General features: G+C 34.3%; 1 protein-coding gene across 5 annotated transcripts in view; it reads right to left on the reverse strand.

Annotated features, from left to right (window-relative positions):
• LRRIQ1 (leucine rich repeats and IQ motif containing 1) overlaps positions 1 to 23,513 on the reverse strand; it is a 215,974-nt gene that overhangs the window by 167,584 nt on the left and 24,877 nt on the right. For all 5 annotated transcript variants that reach the window (XM_058741880.1, XM_058741878.1, XM_058741877.1 and 2 more), the window contains exons 9-10: positions 17,560 to 17,712; positions 15,193 to 15,343 (exon numbers count right to left, since the gene is read on the reverse strand). In XM_058741880.1, coding sequence (XP_058597863.1) covers positions 15,193 to 15,343; positions 17,560 to 17,712 — 304 coding nt within the window. The remainder of the gene's footprint in view (positions 1 to 15,192; positions 15,344 to 17,559; positions 17,713 to 23,513) is intronic.

A 23,513-nucleotide genomic window follows, 5' to 3' on the forward strand; every position in this document is an offset into this window, starting at 1 on the left:
TTGAGTATGTTGGAATTTAAATCTATACATCTATATTGGTATTGCAAAAATATCTTAATTGATTCATAAACAATTATGAGCCATGGTTACTCTTACAAAATAAAAAAAAGAAGGCTTAAACAGAGAATGTTTTATTGCTTACATTATATAATTCTCTATTTTTAAAAAATGCTTAAATGAGAATGCACTTCTTGCATAACAGATTTAAAAACAATCTATTTGGGGGAAAAAACTCAGAGCAAGTATTGAATAGAAGTGTTACTTTGTATTTAATCCTGACTACCACCACTACCAACAATGATTGTTTAACTGAAGAAAACCTTGGAAAACCTGATCTGCTATTCATTAAAAGGGCTTGCTATATAGCCAAATAGGGGAACTCTGTACTTAGATAAGAGGACATACCTCTTCGACTTTAAGATAAAAGTTTTAAAGGAAATGCAATGAAACAGTAGACAGAGACTGGGTAAGATCTCTACAGCACTGGCCTAAATATAACTGAGGGAGGATGCGTATATGAATATATATATATACATATGTGTATATATACATATATATATGTATATATATGTGTTATACATATGTGTATATACATGTATATATACGTATATGTGTGTGTGTGTATATATATGTATATATATAGCCTAAAACTTAGTTTAATGACAAAAAAAAGGAAATCATTTTAAAAAAATATGTGAAATATGTGGAACTGAGGCATGCCAACAAACAAGTGCATGAGCTCGGAAGATCTTTCAGCCTCATTGAGCCTTGAGATGACAGCAGTCCTGGTTGGCAACTTGACAGCAACCTCTTGAGAGATCCTGAGACAGAACTACCCAGTTAAGCCACTCCCAGATTCTTGATCCACAGAAAATATGAAGTAATAAGTGTTTGTGGTTTTATATTGCTCTTTTAGAGTACTTCACTTCACAACAACATACAACTAATACAGTAAGGATTACATTCTGAAGAAAATATGAGAAAGAAGAAAATATGTTGAAAATCCTCGGGGCGGTAGAAGGACAGTTAAAGAAACTTAATGTAGCAAGAATTCAAAGATATTAAAATAACAGATGGGTACACAAGTGGACCAAAATAACACCATGACAGAACTAGCAAATACTTTAGGAACAACATTCTACAGAACAGAGAACTAAAGCTTGAATTGCCCACAAAAAAAAAAAAAAAAAAGAGATCATCACATGAAGAATAAAATAAGAAGCTGAAAATGAATACATAGATTAGATTAAATAATAATAAACATGAAAGACAGATAAACTTAACCAACATATGAACCATCTATGATTGAAAAATAGAACCAAGGCAAAAAGTTTTCAAATATAAAAAACCAAAATTTTTCAAAAACAATATAATAACTTAGTCTGTAGTTTGAAAGGGACACTGCGTTCCAAACAAATTAATGTGGATTTCTTGACTATGTTTCTTGGTTCAGTTATGAATCAAGGACAAGGAAATGTTATTCAGGTATCTACACAAAAATCAGTTATGAGGGTAGAAAATCAAGTTGGCCTCTCGCAATAGCAACACACAATATCATGTATTGTCACACAGCACCAAGTGAAAGTGTTACTTTCATAATAAAGTATGAGTTTATTTTTCTTTAATGTTTATTTATTTATTGTGAGAGAGAAACAGCATGAGCAGAGGAGGGAATGAGAGAGAGGGAGACTCAGAATCCGAAGCAGGCTCCAGGCTCTGAGCTGTCAGCACAGAGCCCGACGCGGGGCTCAAACTCACAAAACTTGAAATCATGACCTAAGCTGAAGTCTGAAGGTTAATCAACTGAGCTACCCAGGCACCCCTAAAATATGAGTTTAATGACTTTTTTGTTGTTGTTCATCATAAAATTATTTTGTATGCATTAATATATTTTAATGATTGCTTTACTTTACAATCACGGTACTTTTTAAACACTCATATTGGTATTCAACTCAGTAGTGGTTAAAGTTATGTCTGCATTATCTCAAAAGCAGCACTAAAATGTTGACTTTTTTTAATATTAATATAAAATATATGCCTAGAGCTCATCTCTGTAAGTACAGTATAATAACCACAGATATTAAACTTTTTCTACCATTTAATTAAACTTTACTTAATTAACTACCTAAACTTTTTAAATTAAACTTTACCCTAAGTATACTTACTCATATAGAAAAATTAAGCATGATTGGCTGAAGAGTTACCATATTCATTTCAAGTGATTTCTTATTTCAATTACTTTTTTCTTTCATATAAATGCCTCCTATATATAGAAGGACATTCTGTTTACCATTTTGTATTTGTTATTCCTCAAAGAGTTTGTGGTTTCTATTTAGGTGTCAGCTAGGCTTATCACAGTTTTATTTTCTTAATAAGTAGTATATGGTAATTTTTTTCTAATTTTTTGAAATAAGAAGCATAGAGTATCATATGTTAACACATATATATAAATCATTTATTTTCCCCATATTTCTACTACAAATATCAAAACCTATTTTTTCAAAAATGGCTTTACTTGTAATATAAAATTCATCAGAGACTTGTTTTACTAGTATCAGCCCTGTGCTGTGTCCACACAGAAATAGAAAAATAATAAAGGCGGAATCTCTGCTAAAATATCTTACTGGATCCCTTCAACCACATTTTTAAAAAACTATAGCATGTAAAAACGTTAACACTTTATTGTGAAGTGCATAGAGTAAATTACAAAACAATATTACAGTAGTGATTTTTTTAAAGGCAGAAAACAATATGGAAAGACAGAACAATAGGCAAGAAAATAAATAAACGGCATCCAAATTGGGAAGGAAGCAACACTATCACTATATGCAGAAGACATGGCACAATATATATAGAGGACCCTAAAAACTCCATCCACCAAACTGCTAGCATAAATGAATAATGAGTAAAGTAGCAAGATACAAAATCAATGTATAGAAATATGTGGCATTTCTATATACTAATAATGCATATATGAAAATTATCCCATTTATAATTGCACCAAAAATAAAATAAGATACCTAAGAATAGATTTAACCAACAAGGTGAAAGACCTGTATATTGGAAACTATAAGACACTAATAAAAGGAAGTGAGGAAGTCATAAATAAATGAAAAGACATTCTGAGCTCATGGATTGAAAAATCCAAAAATGGACTGAAAAATATTGCTTTGCAATATCCAAAGCAATCCACACAGCCAATGCAATTCCTATCAAAATCCCAATGACATTTTTCACAGAAATAGGACAAATAATTCTGAAATTTGTATGGAACCACAAAAGACCTTGAATAGCCAAAGCACTTTTGAGAAAAAAACAAAATTGGAGATATCACACTCCTTGACTTCAAACTATATATCAAAGCAATAGTAATCAAAACACGATGGTACTGGCATAAAAACAGACACATAGATCAGGGGAACAGAACAGAGACCCCAGAAATAAACCCATACACATATGTCAATTAGTTAATGACAAAGGAGCCAAGATTATACAACAAGGTAAGGGAGGTCTCTTCAATAAATAGTTTTGGGAAATCTAGACAGCCATATGCAAAAAATGAAGCGTGGCCACAGTCTTACACCATGCACAAAAATCAACTCAAAATGGATTGAAGCCTTGAATGTAAGACCTGAAACCATAAAACTATAAAATCCCTAGAAGAAAACATAGGTGTTAAACTCCTTGACATAGGAGGTCTTGGCAATAAATTTTTAAATCTGACACCAAAAGAAAAAGCACCAAAACAAAATAAACAAGTGGGACTATATCAAACTACAAGCTTCTGCACAGAAAAGGAAACCATGAACAAAATGAAAAGGGAACCTACTGAATGGGATAAAATATTTGCCAATCATATGTCTGATAAGGGTCTAATACCCAAAATAAAGAATTCACACAACTCAATAGCAAAAAACAAACAAACAAACAAAAAATTCTGATTAAAAATGGGCAGAAGATCTGAATAGATATTTTTTTTCCAAAGACAACATATAGATGGCTAACAGACACATGAAAAGATGCTCCACATCACTAGTCATCAGGGAAATGCAAATCAAACACAAAGGGATCTCACCTCACATCTGTTAAAATAGCTATTACCAAAAAGACAAGAAATAACACATACTGCAAGGATGTGGAGAGAAGGGAACGGAATCCTCTCACACTGTAAATGTGTGAATGTGAACTGGTGCAGCTACTATGGAAAACGGTACGAAGTTTCCATCAAAAAGTTAAAAATAGAACTACCTTATGATCTAGCAATTCTACTTCAGGTATTTATTTAAAGAAAAAAACCCACTAAGTTGAAAAGATATATGCACCCTCATGTTCGTTACAGTATCATTACAATAGCAAAGATATGGATACAATCTAAGTGCCCACTGATGGGTGAACAGATAAAATAATTGTGATATACAAATATATACAATAAAAATTAATTAATTAATTAATTAATTAATTAAAGTTGAAAAAGAATGAAATCTTGTCATTTGTGACAGCATGGATGGATCTCAAGGGCATTATGCTAAGTGGAGTAAGTCGGAAAAAGACAAATGTCATATGACCTCTCTCATATGTGGAGTCTGAAAAAATCGAATAAACCAAAACAAAACTCCCATACACAGAGAACAGATGAGTGGCTATCAGAGAGAAAGGGGAGTGCAAATTGAATAAAGGGAGTCAATTGTATAATGATGGATGGTAACTAGATGTGCTGTAGTAATCACTTGTAGTGTATACAAAAATCAAATTATGTTGTGCATCTGAAACAAATATAATGTTATATACCAATTTTTTATGAGAGAGAGAGAGAGTGTGTGTGCAAGTGGGGTAAAGGAGCAGAGGGAAAGAGAGAGACGATCTTAAGTAGGCTCCATGCTCAATGCAGACCTCAATGCAGGGCCTCCATCCCAGGACTGTGGGATTATGATCTGACCTGAGCCGAAATCAAGAGTCAGACACTCAACCAACTGAAACACCCAGGCACCCCAATGTTATATATCAATTTTATCTCAATTTTTTTAAAAAGAAAATACTTTAAACACACACACACACACACACACACACACACACACACAAATAAAAAAACAAAGGAAAAAAAACAAAGGGAAGGTTTATAAAAAGTGGGTGAATCCAAAAGTATTGATATTATAAACTTATACTGTCTTAAGTCATTCTAAATACACACATACAATTAAAATGCATGACAACAGTAGTATATTAATTTGGGAGCAAGTAAATAAAGTTTCAATTTTCTAAGACCCTAGTACTGCTTTGAAAAAGTACCACATAATGGATCCTGAGAAACGTAACAGAAACCCATGGGGGAGGGGAAGGGAAAAAAAAAAAAAAAAAAAGAGGTTAGAGTGGGAGAGAGCCAAGGCATAAGAGACTGTTAAAAACTGAGAACAAACTGAGGGTTGATGGGGGGTGGGAGGGAGGGCAGGGTGGGTGATGGGTATTGAGGAGGGCACCTTTTGGGATGAGCACTGGGTGTTGTATGGAAACCAAAATGACAGTAAATTTCATATATTAAAAAATAAAAAAAAATAAAAATAGATAAATAAAAATAAATAAATAAATAAATAAATAAATAAATAAATAAATAAAAATAAAAAAAAAAGAAAAAGTACCACATAAATTCAGATTTGGTAAATCAAGAAGGCATGCTGTATCTATAATAAACCAAAAGAATAGTAAAATAATATGTAACCTATAATAGAAAGGAAAAATGAAATAATTTAAAACCTCAACTAAAACAAAAAGAGGCAAGAAAAGAGGAAAACACAACAGGAGGAACAAATACAATCAAATAGTATGATAGTGGATTTAAGCTCAAATATATCAATAATTGCACTTAATTATTAATTAACCTTAGTTATTAAAGGCTAACTAAGCTGGAAACTAAGGCTGGAAACAAAGCTGGAATTTGTCAGGAAGCCTACAGAAAACAGTAACGAAAGCAACACATTTTCACATTACATACAACAGACATCTCAAAAATAGAACTTGCAGAAATATTGTAAGTAAAAGGGTAGAAAAAATTATGTTCTATACACACTACACCAGTGATTCTCAAAGTGTGGTCCAGAGATCTCCCTCGTACAGACGCTTTTAAAGGTTCTGTGGAGTCAAAACTATTTCATAATAATTCTAAGATGTTTTTTGCCTTTTCACTCTCATTTGCTCAAGAGCTTACAGTGGAGTTTTCCAGAGGCTACATGAGGTGTGATATTGTAGCAAATTAAATGCAGAAGGAAATACGGAAATCCAGCTGTCTTGTGTTAAGCTAGACATTAAAGCGATTTGCAAATATGTGTAACAATAACCCTCTTCTCACCATATCTTTTTGTTGAAAAATACATTTATTATTTAAAAATTGTTACTAATGGAAAAGCTTTATTATCTTAATCTCTGAATGAATTAATAAATAAAAACAATAATTTTCGTCATTTTTTTCTATACAGTAAATACTGATATAACCTGTTTGAGGTGGGTACTCAATAGTTTTTATGAGCATAAAAGATTCCAGAGTCCAGAAGAAAGGTAGTTTGGGTATATCAGACACAGAAGACTAAGGCAGAAAGCTTTATTACAGATGAAAAGGGACATTTAAAAGTGATAAAATTGGTGAATTCAAAAGAATTTATAACAGTACAAATTTATATACGACAAATAGCATGGCCTCAAGAATATTTACAGCAATAAAAAAAAAAACAGGCTCTAAGAATAAAGAGCCACAATGCACAATCATCATGGGAGTCACATATATAACTTTTTCTCTATGGCGATGCTGACATGATCAGTGCATGCGGATTACAGGCACTACTGCGTAATAAAAACCGAATACGCTCTGACGTAGGCACTCCATGAATTTCAGGCCTATTCCAAAACTAGCCACATTTATATAAGCAAGTTACTTAACTTCTCTGAGTTTTTATTCCTGTATTTGTGGAGCAAGGGTGATTTCACGTTCTTGGGAGGATTAAAAACAGTATCATAAAGTAGTTTGCACACTTTCACATATGAGGTACTATTATGGCTTCCTAACAATAATCCTCAATAAAAATGATTTAAAAAAAACTATAACTGTGGTGAACAATAAGGCTTCAAAAAGAAATGTTTGAGCTAACCCATGAAGAAATTGGATATTAACACACACTTTTTAAAAGTCTACATACAATTGATTAATCAGTAATTTGACCCAGGCAACGCATTTGGCTCAAAACGGGGAATCTAGACAGGACGTAAGTCACAATAACTTGCCATTCTTCCTCCTTTATTCTTACAACTTCTTTTCTATCAACTGAAGGATAATAACTGAACAAAAGGGGCGTGCAGCAAGCCTTACCTTAGGGTATCATTACTTCCTCAACATACCAAAGAAAATGATTCTTTTCCAGTCAACGTTTCTATTTCACTCCCCATCCCAAACAATACAAAACAGTAGCCACAAAACTATTCAAGAGCTTCTTACACATGATGTAAATATAACAAATATAAAGATAAAGTGTCACTTAAATACTCTTGAGTCCACTGCTTCAATGTAATCTTTATTAACTCTTTAAAAGTTTCCTAGGTCCCACAAAATAGCACTGAGGTCAAATGTGTTTATCCCTCAAAAGGCCTTTGCCCATGGCAAAATTAGCATTTGGCCATACTTGCTACAAATATCTATTTCAAAGAATTTCTCCCACAGAAATGAGCCAATGGTCTAATAAAACATTCCTGCCACTTGGGAGGAATAAACCTCTCCTGTAAGGAACAGCAAACTAAAGATGTTAAATTACACTGGAGGTTTTCACTAAATAAGTGTTTGGGAAAGGTCTACCTTCTTTAGCTGCTCAGTGATTGCTATGTTTGATAGTTACATACAAATATGCTGAATGGCACCTAAGATTTTTAATTTCAATGCACAACTCCTTCAGGATCATATGTTGTGTGAGAACAGGAATGCTAAATCAGGAGTCAGAAAACTTGGATGCTAGCCTCACCTCTGCTAGGACCTACATGCAAATTATGTGGGTCTGTTTTTTCATGTGGAAACTTAAGAAGCCTAAACTGGCAGATCTGTAAAATCCCTTTCAGCTTTGTACTAGGCATTGTTGCATTTCAAAACTGAAGGGTAAGCTAGCACCATCTAGTGGACTATAAAAAAATTCACTAAATATATAATAGTAAAATCCATTTCTACAAGCAAATGTCAAGGGTTTATTTTATTTTACTTCATTATTTTTTTCAAATGTTCCAAAGACAACACTTGTTGTCCAAAGACAACATGGGCAAGAATTAAGCCAGGCACATTTCCTCCAGGAGCCAAGACAGTAATCAAGCTTACGTAAAAATGTTGCATTATTTCAATATCTTTCATACTTAGAACGCTAGTGTCATTTTTCCAGAAAGCAATATTATCAGAAAACAAAGCATCAGGGGGAAGAAACTCTCCTAGTACTTCTGTCTACTTACAGTGACATCTTCTAGGAATGTGTTACCTGAAATATATAAACTAACAAATTAATTGCTCACATTAAAGAAACACTTTTTCCAGATTAAAGTTTCCTTCAAATAGCAAAGATAGAAACGTCATGAAATGAGGAGACAGAAATTATTATTTGCTTTTATACATTAACATCATACTTATTTGCATTTTTAATTAATAATAAATGAAAGATAGCAATTTATTCCCATTTGTCTCTCTCTCTCTCTCTGTGTAAATATCATTAGATAATCTTGGTGAGAGTCAGGACACTCATTTGTTTTCCTTATTGCTGCAGCCTCGCCAATCTTCCACTACTGTGTTCCAGTGCCTGGCAATGTGCTCACATATCATAGGTCCTCAGTAAGTTTGCTCGCTGATGAATTTATTAATCAAAGAACCTTAATATCATTACTTTTTCATCATAGTTTTAATATCGTCCAAAAAATACTAATAATCTTAAACGTTAAATGCATATTTATTAGAGAGGCAGTAGAATGAGGCAATTAAAAAATCAGATACTAGGGATAGACTGCTGAGTTTTCAAATCCTACTTCTATATTTATACTAGCTGTGTGATCTTAGATAATTTACTTGACCTCTCTGTGCCCCAATTATTACCTGAGGTGGGGGGAAAGGAACATTTAATAGTAACTAACTTATAGCACTTATGTGAAAAGCAAATGAGTTAAATGTATAAAGCACATAAATATATGGTGCTTAAAAAAGGTATCTATTACTACGTTTATCATATTAAATTATATTTTTTTACACACAAAATGTGTAAAACAATTTTGCCATACAGCATGAATTGTTTCAAATTAATTTAGTTTCAGAATGTTTCCCTTAGAAAGTCAATAAAATTCAACATAAAAATAGAAGAAACAAAGAAAACTACATTATAAATTATAAATCACTGATTTTTCATTTGTTATTGGCTATTCACTAAAAAATTAAGTCAGAAATACTAACTCAAAATACGAAAAATTTCCCACAGATATTCAACATCCTTTCAAGGAAAGTTTTTCCACATTACTTCTGGAAAACAAAATGTTTTATCAATTTTACTTAAAATTTACTTATGGGAAATTTCAGGCAAATGAAAGCATGAAATAGAATAATTAGATAGTAACAAATGTTAAAATTTAAACTGCAAATCACCCAAATTAAATTCAGTTAAAAAAAATAATACAGGAAAATAAAAAGTTTCCAGGAAAAAAAAAAAAACATTTTCTTTTTTTTAAGTTTATTTATTTATTTTTGAGAGCTAGAGAGTGTGCACAAGCAGGAGAGGGGCAGAAAGAGAGAGGGAGACAGGGAGACACAGAATCCAAAGCAGGCTCCAGGCTCTGAGCTGTTAGCACAGAGCCCAATGCAGGGCTCGAACCCACAAACCATGAGATTATGACCAGAGCTTAAGTCAGATGCGTAATCGACTGAGCCACCCAGGGACCTCAAACATAAAATATTTTAGACTAATAAAAAGTATAATAAAATCTCTTGTTTGTTCAAAATAAATCCATATTTATAATCACCAACTAAAGTGAGCTTAATAAATTTAAACAATTATTATACACACTCAAAATATGCAAAAATAATTCCAGATCAAGTTAAAATATTCTATAATCAAAAACTGGCTGGAGTTCCTAGGTAGCTCAGTAAGTAAACGGTCCAACTTTGGCTCAGGTCATGATCTCACAGTTCCTGAGCTCGAGCCCCACAAGCAGCTCTATGCTGACAGCTTGGAGCCACCAGCCTCCTTTGATTATAGTTCCCTCTCTCTGCCCCTCCCCACTTGCTCTCTCTCTCTCAAAAGTAAATAAATATTTTTTAAAAACTTGCTACCAAAATAGAACCAATTATAGAAAATAACATAAAAATGTTATATGGTCGTTTTCAAATTACTCATGGCACACAATATGTTTAAGCATTAATGGCAATAACAAAAATATATTATTAACTTTGTAACTTTGAATTTATAGAATTACATTTTAAGTTGCTACTTTTAAAAAGTATATTTTACATTGTGTTTCTATTTCTGTAATTAGTTTAATTAGAACGGAAAACATTTATTTCAATGAATAATTTCAAATGAATTGCCCTAAGCAGATTGACAGTTTCTATTCTCATTCACTTAAAAGCAATGGAAGTCAGATAAAAATGTGCATTAAAGTTTTCTAATAAAAGGAGTAATTAGAGCTAACCTTACATATTTACTGCAACAACTACAGCTTAGTAAAAATTAGGAACAAATTATACTTGAAACTGCAGATGTAGAATACATGGTATTTCTTCCAATTTTATTTCACCTCCTTAAGAAATATTATAGCATGGAATAGTAACCTATTAACTTATAAACACAAATCTACCTTTGTGCTCCTTCATAAGGGTTCTTAGCATCAATACATCATTGAAAGACAAAATCTATGCTTTTCCCTCAGCTCAACCAGAATCTCTGTAAGCAGTTCCTAAAGATGAAAAACAGACTCCAACTGGTCTTCAGAAAAATCTACTTTTTCATGTATACTCTCCTCACACTCAATAAATACAGTGTTTTCATTGTGCCCAACAGACAGCAAAGATGTCTTTTACCTTGTTTGCTCTGTACTACATAAAGATACCTCAAGTACATCAATTAATACCATGGCAGTTTCCACATAAATCACGCAGATATCCTATCCCAGGAAATCCACTGGTTACAAGAAATCCCATACAGCCTTGCTGGCAATGAAAATGAAGTGAATGGGAGTTAAAGCATCTCTCTCACAAACAGCCCCCTTTTTTTTTTTGTTAAGCTTGCTTCAGTGTGTGCCAATATAGCAACATATATTATCAATGCACTTGCCTTCATTCCAGCAACAACAAAATTATTTCTGTCTTGTAAACTAAAATTTTAAAATAAAAATTGTATCAAAGGTATCACTATTTCCATATGGGAGAAAATATGAGTAGTCCCAAAGCAGGCAGCACGGACACATAGGCAAATAAACACATTAAAGAATATTATGCATTATATTCTCAAAAGTGTGCCTTGAAATGTCTGCAAAAGCTTGCTTTTTGAAAACAACTATATTTTTCCCATATTAAAAAAAAAAAAAAGAAGATGATGGTAACTGCCTAGATCCAACTCTCCCTGTATCTCCTTCAGAAATCCATAATGAGCAACAATTAAATAAACATACCCCAACCTATGCTTCCAGTGTAAATGGGAGATGAAATTACAAGCTGATTTTTTTCTAAGTGGGGTAGTAAGCATCCACAACCAATACAATCCACCCTACTCCACACTGGTACAGAGGGAATCCTATGGAAACTGAATAGATAAGTAAGAAATGGAAATGCTCCAGTGGTGGGAGAACCCATGTATTGTCAACAAGGCCTCCTCCCAGAAAGAGATAGCATCATCCTGAGTGTGATGACAGTGCTAACACCAAGTGTCTACGATTAATTACTAATGCAAATGGCCATGTGCTATAAATTTAAAATTGGATCCAAAAATAGAAACCAAATCTATGCTGTATATAAGTACATACCTAAAACAAAGTGCTCCGAGATGTTTTGTTTTGTTTTGTGTTTTATGGCCAAGTAGGCAAATACAAACAAAAATAAAATGTTGTTAGACAAGGTAAAGTTTAGTCTCAAAGCATTAAAGAGAGAAAGAAGGGAATTTATAAACTTCAAGGCTAAAATTCACAATAAAGATAACACAGTTAAGAATATCAGTGAAACAGCATAAAGCAACACTCATAAAAAAGAAACCAAAGAATATACAAAAGTAAATAGACTGAATAATAACAAATATATTTATACTAGCTCAACTCCTTCAGTCTATGATGGGTCAAGTAGACATAGAAGATCTCCAACAAATGATCACGAAAGTAGGTCATAAAGATAAAAATGTAAACTCCATACTCCAACTAAAAACAATGACCTCCTTTTTAAGTACACATGAAACATTCCTGAAAATTGACCACACGTTAGAAAATCACAGTAAGTTACAAAAAGCAGAAGCAGCACAAAGATAAGTCTCTCACTATAATACAATAAAACTAAAAAGAATAACAGCAACAACACAAAATGGTCTTACCATATAGAAATTTTAAATCTTAGGTAAAAGGCAAAATATGTCATAAAATTGTAGAACTGATGAAAACACAGAGGTTATGGACTAAACAGTGCTTACAGGAGAATGTATAGACTTCAAGTATTTACGCTGGGCTGTCTGAGTGGCTGGGTTGGTTAAGCATCTGACTGTTGGTTCTGGCTCAGGTTATGATCTCACGGTTTTGTGAGTTCGAGCCCTGTGTCCAGCTTTGTGCTGGCAGTGTGGAGCCTGTCTGGGATTCCCTGTCTCTCTTACTCTTTCTCTTTCTCTGCTCCTCTCCCACTTGCACTGTCTCTGTCTCTCTCAAATAAATAAACTTTGTTAAAAAAAACATTTATGTTAACAAGAGTGAAAAAGAATAAAAATAATTGAATTAAACCCATAGAATGTTCCTGACACTATCTTCCCAAATTATAGATGTCCTTTGCATCAGCAATATATATTGCAGAACATTAACCTAAAGATATAACTGATAAAGTATGAAATGATATAGGTATCCAATTAGGTATTATGGCAAATGTGTAAGATTAGAAACCACCCAATGTTCCTCAACCAGGAACCAGTGGAATAAAACCTTATCCATCCACAGAACTGAATACTATGAAACTATGAAAAAAGAATGCTATGAACTCCATAACATGCTGTTAAGTGAAAAAAATCAACATAATGGACAGTACTTAAAATATTCTATACTTTTGTTTTTGTTTTTTACTTTTTTAAGTTTTGTTTATTTATTTTGAGAGAGAGTGTGTGTGTGTGTGCACATAAGTGAGAGCTGGGGAGGGGCAAAGAGAGAGGGAGAGAGAGAGAGTCCCAAGCTGTCTCCACACTGTCAGCGCAGAATCCTATATGGGGCTAGAACTCAAGAACTGTGGGATAATGACCTGAGCTGAAATCAAGAATCGGACACTCAACCAACTGAGCCACCCAGGCACCCCAAATATTCTCTTTTGTGAAAGGATTAGCATGTATACATGTATCTCTTAGATATATGTTGTAAATGTATATTTACATATACATATATACACATAAGTGATATACATACATTGTATACATATATACATGTTATATGTGCATATATACAAAATATCTATATAAAAAGTAGATATGAAACAGAGTAAAAAGACAGGGAAAAAAGAATGATCTCTTTGAGTATGCCTTTTTTAATGTAATTTGACTAATGTAGTCTGTTTCACATATCAAAAATAAAATAGAATCAAATGGGAAAGTGAGCTTTCTTCCACTACCCCATCTACTCCCATCCCACTCGCTGAAATTTCAGTCCAGATCACATTTCCTAATGATTATAGTAAGGAGAAGGTGGAAAGGACTACCTTTTGGGGGGTCCAAAAATTTAAGCTATTAGTATTATTCCAGTGTAAAAAAGTTTTTTTTAAACTTGTTTATGTATTTATTTTGAAAGAGAGAGTGAGCAAGTGGGTCAGAGAAAGAGGGAGAGAGAGAATCCCAAGCAGGCTCTACACTGACAGTGCAGAGCTCGACGTGGGACTCAAACTCACAAACCAGGAGATCATGACCTGTGCTGAAGCCACGATTGGGATGCTTAGCCAACTGAGCCACCCAGGTGCCCCAGAGTAAAATTTTTATCAAGTTCCTGACTTTTTGGCAATCTTGATTATACATTAACCGTTATTTAAGCCCCTATCAAGGCCCTTGAGAATTTCACAAGTTAAGTGAAAACCGAACAGAGAATTTTAAGCCAGGCACTAAGAAGTATGAGATTTTTATTTTAGAGTGATCCCACTGTTAGCAGTCTAGAAGTAAGCTGAAGTTGAATTTCAGTAGGAAGAGGAGGGAAGTTGGATAGTAAAAAGTGAAAGCACAAACAGAACACTTTCACAAAACTTGACAGTCAAGGGTAAGAGCAATGAGGCAATGGTAGAAGTGAATGGCAAAAGGAAGTGTTTGACACAAGACAGGTGATAAATGATAGAATAAAGTATCAAAGGAAACTGACAGTCTTAGAAAATATAAGGACTGGCCTTAAACAAGAAAAGACATTTTCATTGCTGAATTATATGGATTATAAAGTATGAGGGTAGAAACAGACATAGATAAAAAGGGATACAGATATACAGATGGAAGGATGGAAAAGATTAGGGTGATGCAAACTGATGAATTCTTTCTTTCATGTGGTGATAGCCTTATCTAAAAAAGGAAAGGTTAGTACAAGTAGGGTATGTAGGCAAGGAAAGGAGTGATGACAGGGATTTTTAGGGAACAGTTATGACAGTTGCTAAGTGCAGAAAGCATAGGATCCATAAACATATGATGGAACCAAGCCAGGGTATTAGATTCTGTAGTATAGCTCAGATCACTACTGGTTATAAAAACAGGAACAGGTCAGTGAATACAGTAATTTAAGGAGCTACTAATAACTAGCCATTTACCAGTGGTGGGAGCATATTCCCTTTATATATTTTAAAAATAATTTTACTTCCTTCATGCACCTGGATAAAAGATTAGGTAAGTATGGCACAAATAAAATAAGCAAATTAGTGATGGCGGCCTGTTCTTGAAAAGGAATAAATGAAACAAAATGTAATAATGAGAAATAAATGTCAGTATATTCAAATTCCCTTGCTCTTACCAATTCGAGTGATTTTATTATGTGAAAGTTCAAGATTTTGGATATTAGTGCAGCCATCCAAACCATGAAAAGAAGTCAGTTGATTTTTATTAAGAAGAACAACACAGAGATTTTCCAAATTTTCACAATTGATAGACTCAATATGGTTTTCCTAAAACAAAGAACAAATGTAATTAGTTTTATTTCAATGGCTTATTAATGAAACATTTAAGGCTTACAAAAAGAGAAAGAGTGAGATGTGATCTCCAAGCATACATCCAAATCTCTGACTTTAAGACAAATATGTAGAATGTTATGGTATCTAGATGAAAATAGTAAGTAATCTAATAAATTATTAACTAATTTTGTACTTATTAATAATCTTTCAAAATAAAGAATACAGATGATCATGTAACAAAACATTTCAAGCAATCTAAATGAACAAAAGTGAACACTTGGTCATAGTTCCTTTAAAACTATCATTTTAAAGACTGCAACAAGTTGAAATCTCCCCACTTCCCTTCCTCAGTCCCTTCTGCTCCCTTCCTCTCCAAAGAACAGCAATATTGTGAATTAGGTATGTTATCTCATGTGTACGTTTATATTTTTACTACACATACATATCTCTGCAATACATAATACTGGTTCAGTGTCAAGATCATGTGTCTAGGATGTAACAGCAATTCTTTTTTTTTTTTTTTTTTTTGCAAGAGAGAGCACAAGAGGGAGAAGAGGAGGGACAGAGAGAGAGAGAGGATAACAGAGGATCCAAAGCGGGCTCCATGCTGACAGTAATAAGCCTGATGTGGGGCTCGAACTCACAAACTGTGAGATCATGACCTGAGCTGAAGTCAGACGCTTAACCACTGAGCCACCCAGGTGCCCCAGCAATTCTATTTTTTAAGACCACAGAAGGATAAATGGGCTTTTAAGAATCTTAAGGGAGTAGTCTCATAGCATCCCCCCTCGAAATATTTATGAGCATAAAGCCTTTGTCTAATGGAGTGAACTTAATAAGAAGCATAAGAAATCCAGAAAGTTTTAAAAGAAAATCAGATTGGTGGAAATACTGCCTGTGTGAACTGAAAAGAATAAGTCAAATGAAAAGAAGCCTCAAGCAACAACACCTGCCCCCATCCTCTATGGGAAAAAAACAGGCTGAGAAAAATTCTCAGGTGCAAACAGCACTCCTTCTGGAAAAAGAAGTATGCCTTGAGAATACTTCTCAAGTCTTCTTCAGAATTCTGAAGAACACTTCAGTCTGCTCCAGTGGGCAGAACCCAGAGTCATAGAAAACTATTTTTATGGAGCAGAACTGAGTCCTCATTAAGGAAATGATATGTGTTCAGCTATGAAACAGGCACTGCTATGGGCTTCTTGTTTTCTTTCATTTTGAATGGGAATGACTATTGTAACTAATCAAGCCCTATCTCACCACGGTCTGTGAGGGTGTTACCGGGGAGAGAACAGTGAGAGAAGATAACTTCTCATTTTATCTCACAGATCTCGGACTTGAAAGAACTCTATAAGAGCATGTTATCTCCACTTGGGTCTGATTTAGATGAGAAAATTCTGTGCTTCGAGTGTAAGTCTGATGCCACAAGGTGGTGAGATTTGGGGGTTTCTGGCACATGAGTGTATTTTGCATGTGGGAAGGATGTGACTCTTTAGGAGCCAATGGGTAACTTTGGTAGGCCCCAATAAATTTCACCAACCCAGTATTGACACATCGACCCAGTCCCCTCTCACACAAATTCAGACTTGGTGAGCAGGATGACAGCAGATGCTTGATAAGCATTTGAATATTGGAGATTTGTCTTTCTGGTGGGACTGGGCGATTCTGTAAAGAAGCTCAAAATGGAAGAGACAGACACATACACACACACACACACACACACACACACACAGTGAGAGGGAGGGAGAGAGAGAGAGGAGAGAAAGAAAGATTGAAATTCCAACCTCCCAAGGCATCAGATATACAAGAAAAGGCCTTTTGGACATTCCAGCCCCAGCTTCAAATTACATAAGAGACTCAGTCAACAAACCATGAAGCAGAAGAAATGCCCAGAAAACCCAGGCGTCAATTCACAGCCCACAGAACCAAGAGCAAATAAAATGGTTGTTGTTTTAATTTACTAAGTAATGTCATTTGTTATGCAGCAAAAAGTAACAAAAACATCTGCAAATAGAGATAAGTGATTCCAGGTCATACTTCCTAATCATCTTTCCTCAATGGTTCTCACAAATTTTGGCCCTTGATCTCCTTAGACCCTGAGTTATAGGTTATTATAGAAAACATTTATTTAAAATTATCATTTCTAACATGTAAGCATAAGTCCATTTTATATTTTATTATAGGATAAATAATGAGGAGAATGGAGGACATACCTGTGCATCAATGTGCTTCAGCTTTTTGCAGTTACTCAGGCTGTGCAAAGAAGTTAATCCACAGCGTCGAAGAGACAGAAATTGAAGATTTGGACACTCTGCCAGTGTGGAAAGACTACAACCTGGCAAATCTTCAAATGTAACTGTTGTAACCTAGAGAATGCAAGAAAATTGGAGCGCGTAATATTATCTAAAAATAATGAATATAAACTATATTAGCCTTGCAAAATTGTTTTAAAAATTCATCTAAGAGGCACCTGGGTGGCTCAGTCAGTTAAGCATCCAACTTTGGCTCCGGTCATGATCTCATGGTTCATGCATTTGAGCCCCGCATAGAGCTCTTTGCTGATAGTCAGAATTGATAGAATCCTGCTTTGGATTCTGTGTCCCTCTCTCTACATCTCCCCCGCTTGCACTCTGTCTCTCAATAATAAATAAACGTTAAAAAATTTTTTAATAAAAAAATTAAAATAATTCATCTAAAACACTAAGGCTATATATTGAAAATTGACTTACTAACAACTCAATTTCAACTAAATTATCTGGCCTCTTTTTTTTTTCCTCACATAGAAAGGACAAATAATGCATCATCCATGACCAATTCAAATACAAAAAAAGCAACATGCATAGAAGCAATAATATAATCGTTTATTAGCTCACTCCCTGATTTTTCACCAAATTCACTTTCTGTGTGAATTATTTTGGCACTATTTTGAGGACTATACTACATAAATGTTTAAGATCTGTATCCTAGGGATACCTGGATAGTAATAGGAGCCACAAAATGTCAGGGGATAGATTTTGTACCCAACCCTCCATGCTTCAACTAGAATAGCTCAGTTATCTTCCAAAAACAAAGAAAATTTGAGAAATTATAGAACCTGAAATAAATAGAACCATGAAGGGGCGCCTGGGTGGCTCGGTCGGTTAAGCAGCCGACTTCGGCTCAGGTCATGATCTCACGGTCCATGAGTTCGAGCCCAGCGTCGGGCTCTGTGCTGACCGCTCAGAGCCTGGAGTCTGTTTCAGATTCTGTTTCTCCCTCTCTCTCTGCCCCTCCCCTGTTCATGCTCTGTCTCTCTCTGTCTCAAAAATAAATAAACGTTAAAAAAAATTAAAAAAAAAACTTAAAAAAAAATAGAACCATGCAATAATAAGTAAACCATGTAATAAAAATAATTTCATTTTACAAGTCCTCTGAATTATAATGGTATGAATCATTCCTTACTAATATACTCAAAGCATATAGAATCTGTGATACAACAAATCATGAATGGTATATTTTTTCCTGTATTTCCAAATACTTTGGAGACCATACATTTATGAAATTTCTTATTACTGAGATATTACTGTGGACTCAATACTTCACAAAGCTTTTTTTCTTAAACAACTTTTCTTTTTGGTTTTAGTCTTTTTAACTGAAGAAAATTCAATATCAAAGAATGTGCTCAACTTTGTGGTATGTATATTAAGGATTACACTTAAAGTTCCACAAGAATATGTCAGATAACAGGAATATTTTTGGATTGCTGAAAAGCACTCTACTTATTAAACTCAAGAACTCTCACATAAGTAAAATGGCAGAACAATAAATATAATATGTTGGTTCTTCAGTATAATAGAGTCCATGCACTGAAATAACTATATATGCTAAATCATTGTATAGTAAGAATACTTTCACACATTTCATATCAAAAATCCTACCTGAGGCCAGGTTTCCCATGTACTGAAAAGAAATTTTAATATTATTAGCTTCATAAGAAGAGTCTAGTATATATCATACTGAAAACAGAGATTCAAAAAATGTTCTATTGAAATTCAAAGCACTATTGCTTCAGAAAAATCTAGAAAAAGTACAAAACTCCTAAGTACAGTAACTCCTCTTCATATGGAATATTTCCTATGCATTAAATTAAACTGAAAGTTTTAAATTTACATGTTTATATAAGTGAATGGAAGACCATATGGTCCTGGAGGTATAAGGAAGGAATTAAGCCCACTCCTTACTTTAAATAGCAAAAGTAATAATATTTTTTAAATTTCAGGTGAAATAAGTTTTTAGTATAATTATTTCAGGAATTTTTCAGTTATTATAATCTAAAATAACTTTTGAAACAAATTTCTATTTTATGGTATCTCAGAAAGAAAAATATTCATCCATTTGTGTTGAGAAAGCCACAGAATATTACCCATTTAATTTGTCCACAAGAGAACCTATAAATTCTGTAATTGGGAAGCTAGCTCTATACTAAAAAGTGAAAACACTATTTAGAACTAAGCACTTAAAAACTGAAAACTCCTGGGGCACCTGAGTGGCTCAGTCAGTTAAGTGTCTGACTTTGGCTTAGGGCATGATCGCGCAGTTTGTAGGTTCAAGTCCCTCGTAAGGCTCTGTGCTGACAGCTCAGAGCCTGGAGCCTGCTTCAGATTCTGTGTCTCCCTCTCTCTCTGCCCCTCCCCCGCTCACGCTCTATCTCTCTCAATAATAAATATTAAAAAAAAAAAAACCCTGAAAACTCCACAACTGCAGATTTATAGTAACAAATGCTTCTCTACCTTCTAATGTATATTACCTTGCTTGACTTCATAATACGCTGCTTACAATCACCTATGTAAACAATAAGGTTCTAGTTTTTATGATGTGGTCATTTCTCTAGTTTAATTTAATTACAGTAAAGAAGTGACAACTGCTCCAGTGTCCTTGTTAATGGTATCCACTTTCGAATATGAGGCATTTCAATAATATTTCCTCCTCCCTTTTACTGAAGATTTTAAAATTTCCTTATGATGTAGCAATTTATTATCTATCCTACCCTAGGTTTTGCCAAACATGAGATCAAAATAAATTTTTATATTAATCATGTATTGATCTATCCATGGCAATAATCAAATAAAACTGCTTTATGCCCCAAATATTAAGGTCAATATAAAATTAATACTCATAGGCATTCACCACTTCATGGTCAGCCTGAAAAAGAGCAACTGAAGCATAGTGGATGTTCACTAAATGCTTCTGAAATAAATGAAGGAATAAATTGCCCTGCGGCAAAACTAAAATGTACTAATAGCATTCACAGTTTCTTTCCTTAATAGTGAGTAATATGAAGATATTTCAGATACTAATATTTTCAAACTCTTATAACTTGAAAAAACTGTTCTACCTATAGAACCTTTGACCCATTCATTATATTTTAATACAAGATAACAAATCAGTTTTCTACTTAATAATCATCTATAGGTCCCTAAATCCTTGACAGATCATGGTACATAAAATGACCTAAAATAGCTGTATGATTTTAGAGATTTCAGTCTCAATTATTCTCGAGTTCAACATAAGGAGTGTCAGTCATCTATGTAAACTGTAATTACAAAAATAATGAAAGTCATGACTCTTGGTTTTGCTTTTGGCAGAACATCTGTTCAGTGACACAATTTTAAATCTCTTTAAATAATATCATTTGAAAAATCAGCTGCAAAGAGACTGAATCTGAGTAATTACTGGCTTAAATGAAACAGAATCTAACTTTTAGTAGTGCATGTACCATTACAACACCAGTTTATTACAATTTGCCTTGTATAAGGATGTGAAAGATTCTGATCTAGAAGTTAATCAACAGCTGAGATGCTATCCTTCATGCCATGTTATAAAGACATATAAGAAAAGCCTTAAGTTTAGTACCTTTTTTACGGTTATTTGAAGCAAGTTATCGTTAGTAACAAAATACCAAAAATAAAATAAAAATGAATTAACTAGAAAAAAATGTATATTAGTTATCAATAATCTTTGCTTGAGATCCAAGTTTGACAATAACTATTATATATACTAGGAGTCCTAGGCTATAATCTTCATATATATTGTTTCAAAACTCAACAATCCTATCCAATAGATATTGCTCTTCCCAGTTTATAGAAGATAAAACTGAGGCTCAGAAAAATCAAGCACCTTGCCCAAGGTGACACAGCCAGTAAATGGAAGATACAGAATTAGGACCCTGATCTTACTTGATATAGGGCTTGTTAGTACTTTATTAAATTTTACTTAAATAAATTTTCTGTTAATTTCTTTTTTCATTAATACCTTCTATCTAAGTTGTGAAGCTAGTAGTAATATGGAGAATAAAGTCAACATTCAGTTGGAATTATTTATTCATCCACTTATCCCTCCTCCCACTCATTCATCCAACAGTCGAGTAATGAAAACCACTATTTGCCTGGCCATATGTAAAGCAGTATAGAAAAGAGGCAGACCCAATTTCATGAGCCAAAGGCTGAAAGTGAGAGATTAATATAAGCAAAATGAATTCATCATTGGGTGAAATTCTAGAAGAGTAAAATTTTCTCTTCTAAAGGTCTCCTCCAGAAGGGCCTTCCAAAGATGGCAGCAACTGATCAAGATAAGGACAAAGACGTGGAGCTAAGAGATTAGAAAATCAAAGTAAGGGAGTCATGGGTCAGTAGTAGTAGTGAATAATGACACCAAGATAAACCATCTACCAGAGTCATTACAAGATGGTAGTTTATAACACTGCTGCATTTGTAGACACATTCATAAATATCTTTCAACTTTATGCTGCATACTTGATGCTTCAAAGAAAAATTAAATGTTTGAAATAGTTGCGTGAGTAGTGGTTAGAGGATTACAGTGTCCTTTACAACATTTCTACTCAAATTAATCCATGGACCAGCACCAACAGCATCATCCAAGGGCACTGAAAAATATGCAGAGCATTGAGACTAGCCACTAGACCCAATGAATCAGAATCAGCATTTTAAAATTTCCAGGTGTCGTCAGGCTCTGGGCTGATGGCTCGGAGCCTGGAGCCTGTTTCCGATTCTGTGTCTCCCTCTCTCTCTGCCCCTCCCCCGTTCATGCTCTGTCTCTCTCTGTCCCAAAAATAAATAAAAAACGTTGAAAAAAAAATTAAAAAAAAAAAAAAAAAAGGGGCGCCTGGGTGGCGCAGTCGGTTAAGCGTCCGACTTCAGCCAGGTCACGATCTCGCGGTCCGTGAGTTCGAGCCCCGCGTCAGGCTCTGGGCTGATGGCTCGGAGCCTGGAGCCTGTTTCCGATTCTGTGTCTCCCTCTCTCTCTGCCCCTCCCCCGTTCATGCTCTGTCTCTCTCTGTCCCAAAAATAAATAAAAAACGTTGAAAAAAAAATTTTTTTAATTTCCAGGTGATCTGTATACACAGTACAGTTTGCAAGGATTTGCTCTAAGAAATAAGAGGGTTAATCCTCACTTTACACACATTGACAAGAGTTTCACAAAAGAAACAGAGTGGATAGGAGAAGAAACACCAAGCAGACAGGTTCACACATCTTAACCTCCTCACTGCTCTTCTTGTTGAACAGAGCAAAGACCCAGAATGAAAGAAAAGAGCACCATTGTTTTTCTAACTTCAGTTTACATTAGAAACAAGTACACAGTGAGCATGAATCTGTCACTCAGGCCTAGCTCAAACATATACATAAAGAAAATTACCCAAAGTAAAAATTAGTAGCTAATGTTATAAATTCAGAAAGCTTACACTAGGGGCACTTGGGTGACTCAGTTGGCTAAGCATCAGACTTCAGCTCAGATCATGACCTCACAGTTCATGAGTTCAAGCCCCACGTCAGGCTCTGTGCTGCCAGCTCAGAGCCTGGAACCTGCTTTGGATTCTGTGTCTCCCTCTCTCTCTCTGTCCACCCCCCTCCCCCCCGCCAACTTGCACTCTGTCTCTATCAAAAACTTAAAAAAAAAATTTTTAAGGAAAAAGAAAAAGAATGCCTGCACTAACATCTTAGGGAAAGTAGAAAAAGAATGATTCCAGAGATAACATAGCCAAAGAAAAAAATTAATAGAAGAGTTAATGAGTGATTCTATAGGTAGCCCTACAGATCTGATGGAAATGAAAAATACATTGCCTAGGAAGTAGAGGAACTTTAAAGTAATTCTGTTCTTTATACTGCTTTTT

Source organism: Neofelis nebulosa, chromosome 8 (assembly GCF_028018385.1).
Source record: "Neofelis nebulosa isolate mNeoNeb1 chromosome 8, mNeoNeb1.pri, whole genome shotgun sequence".
Taxonomy (NCBI): domain Eukaryota; kingdom Metazoa; phylum Chordata; class Mammalia; order Carnivora; family Felidae; genus Neofelis; species Neofelis nebulosa.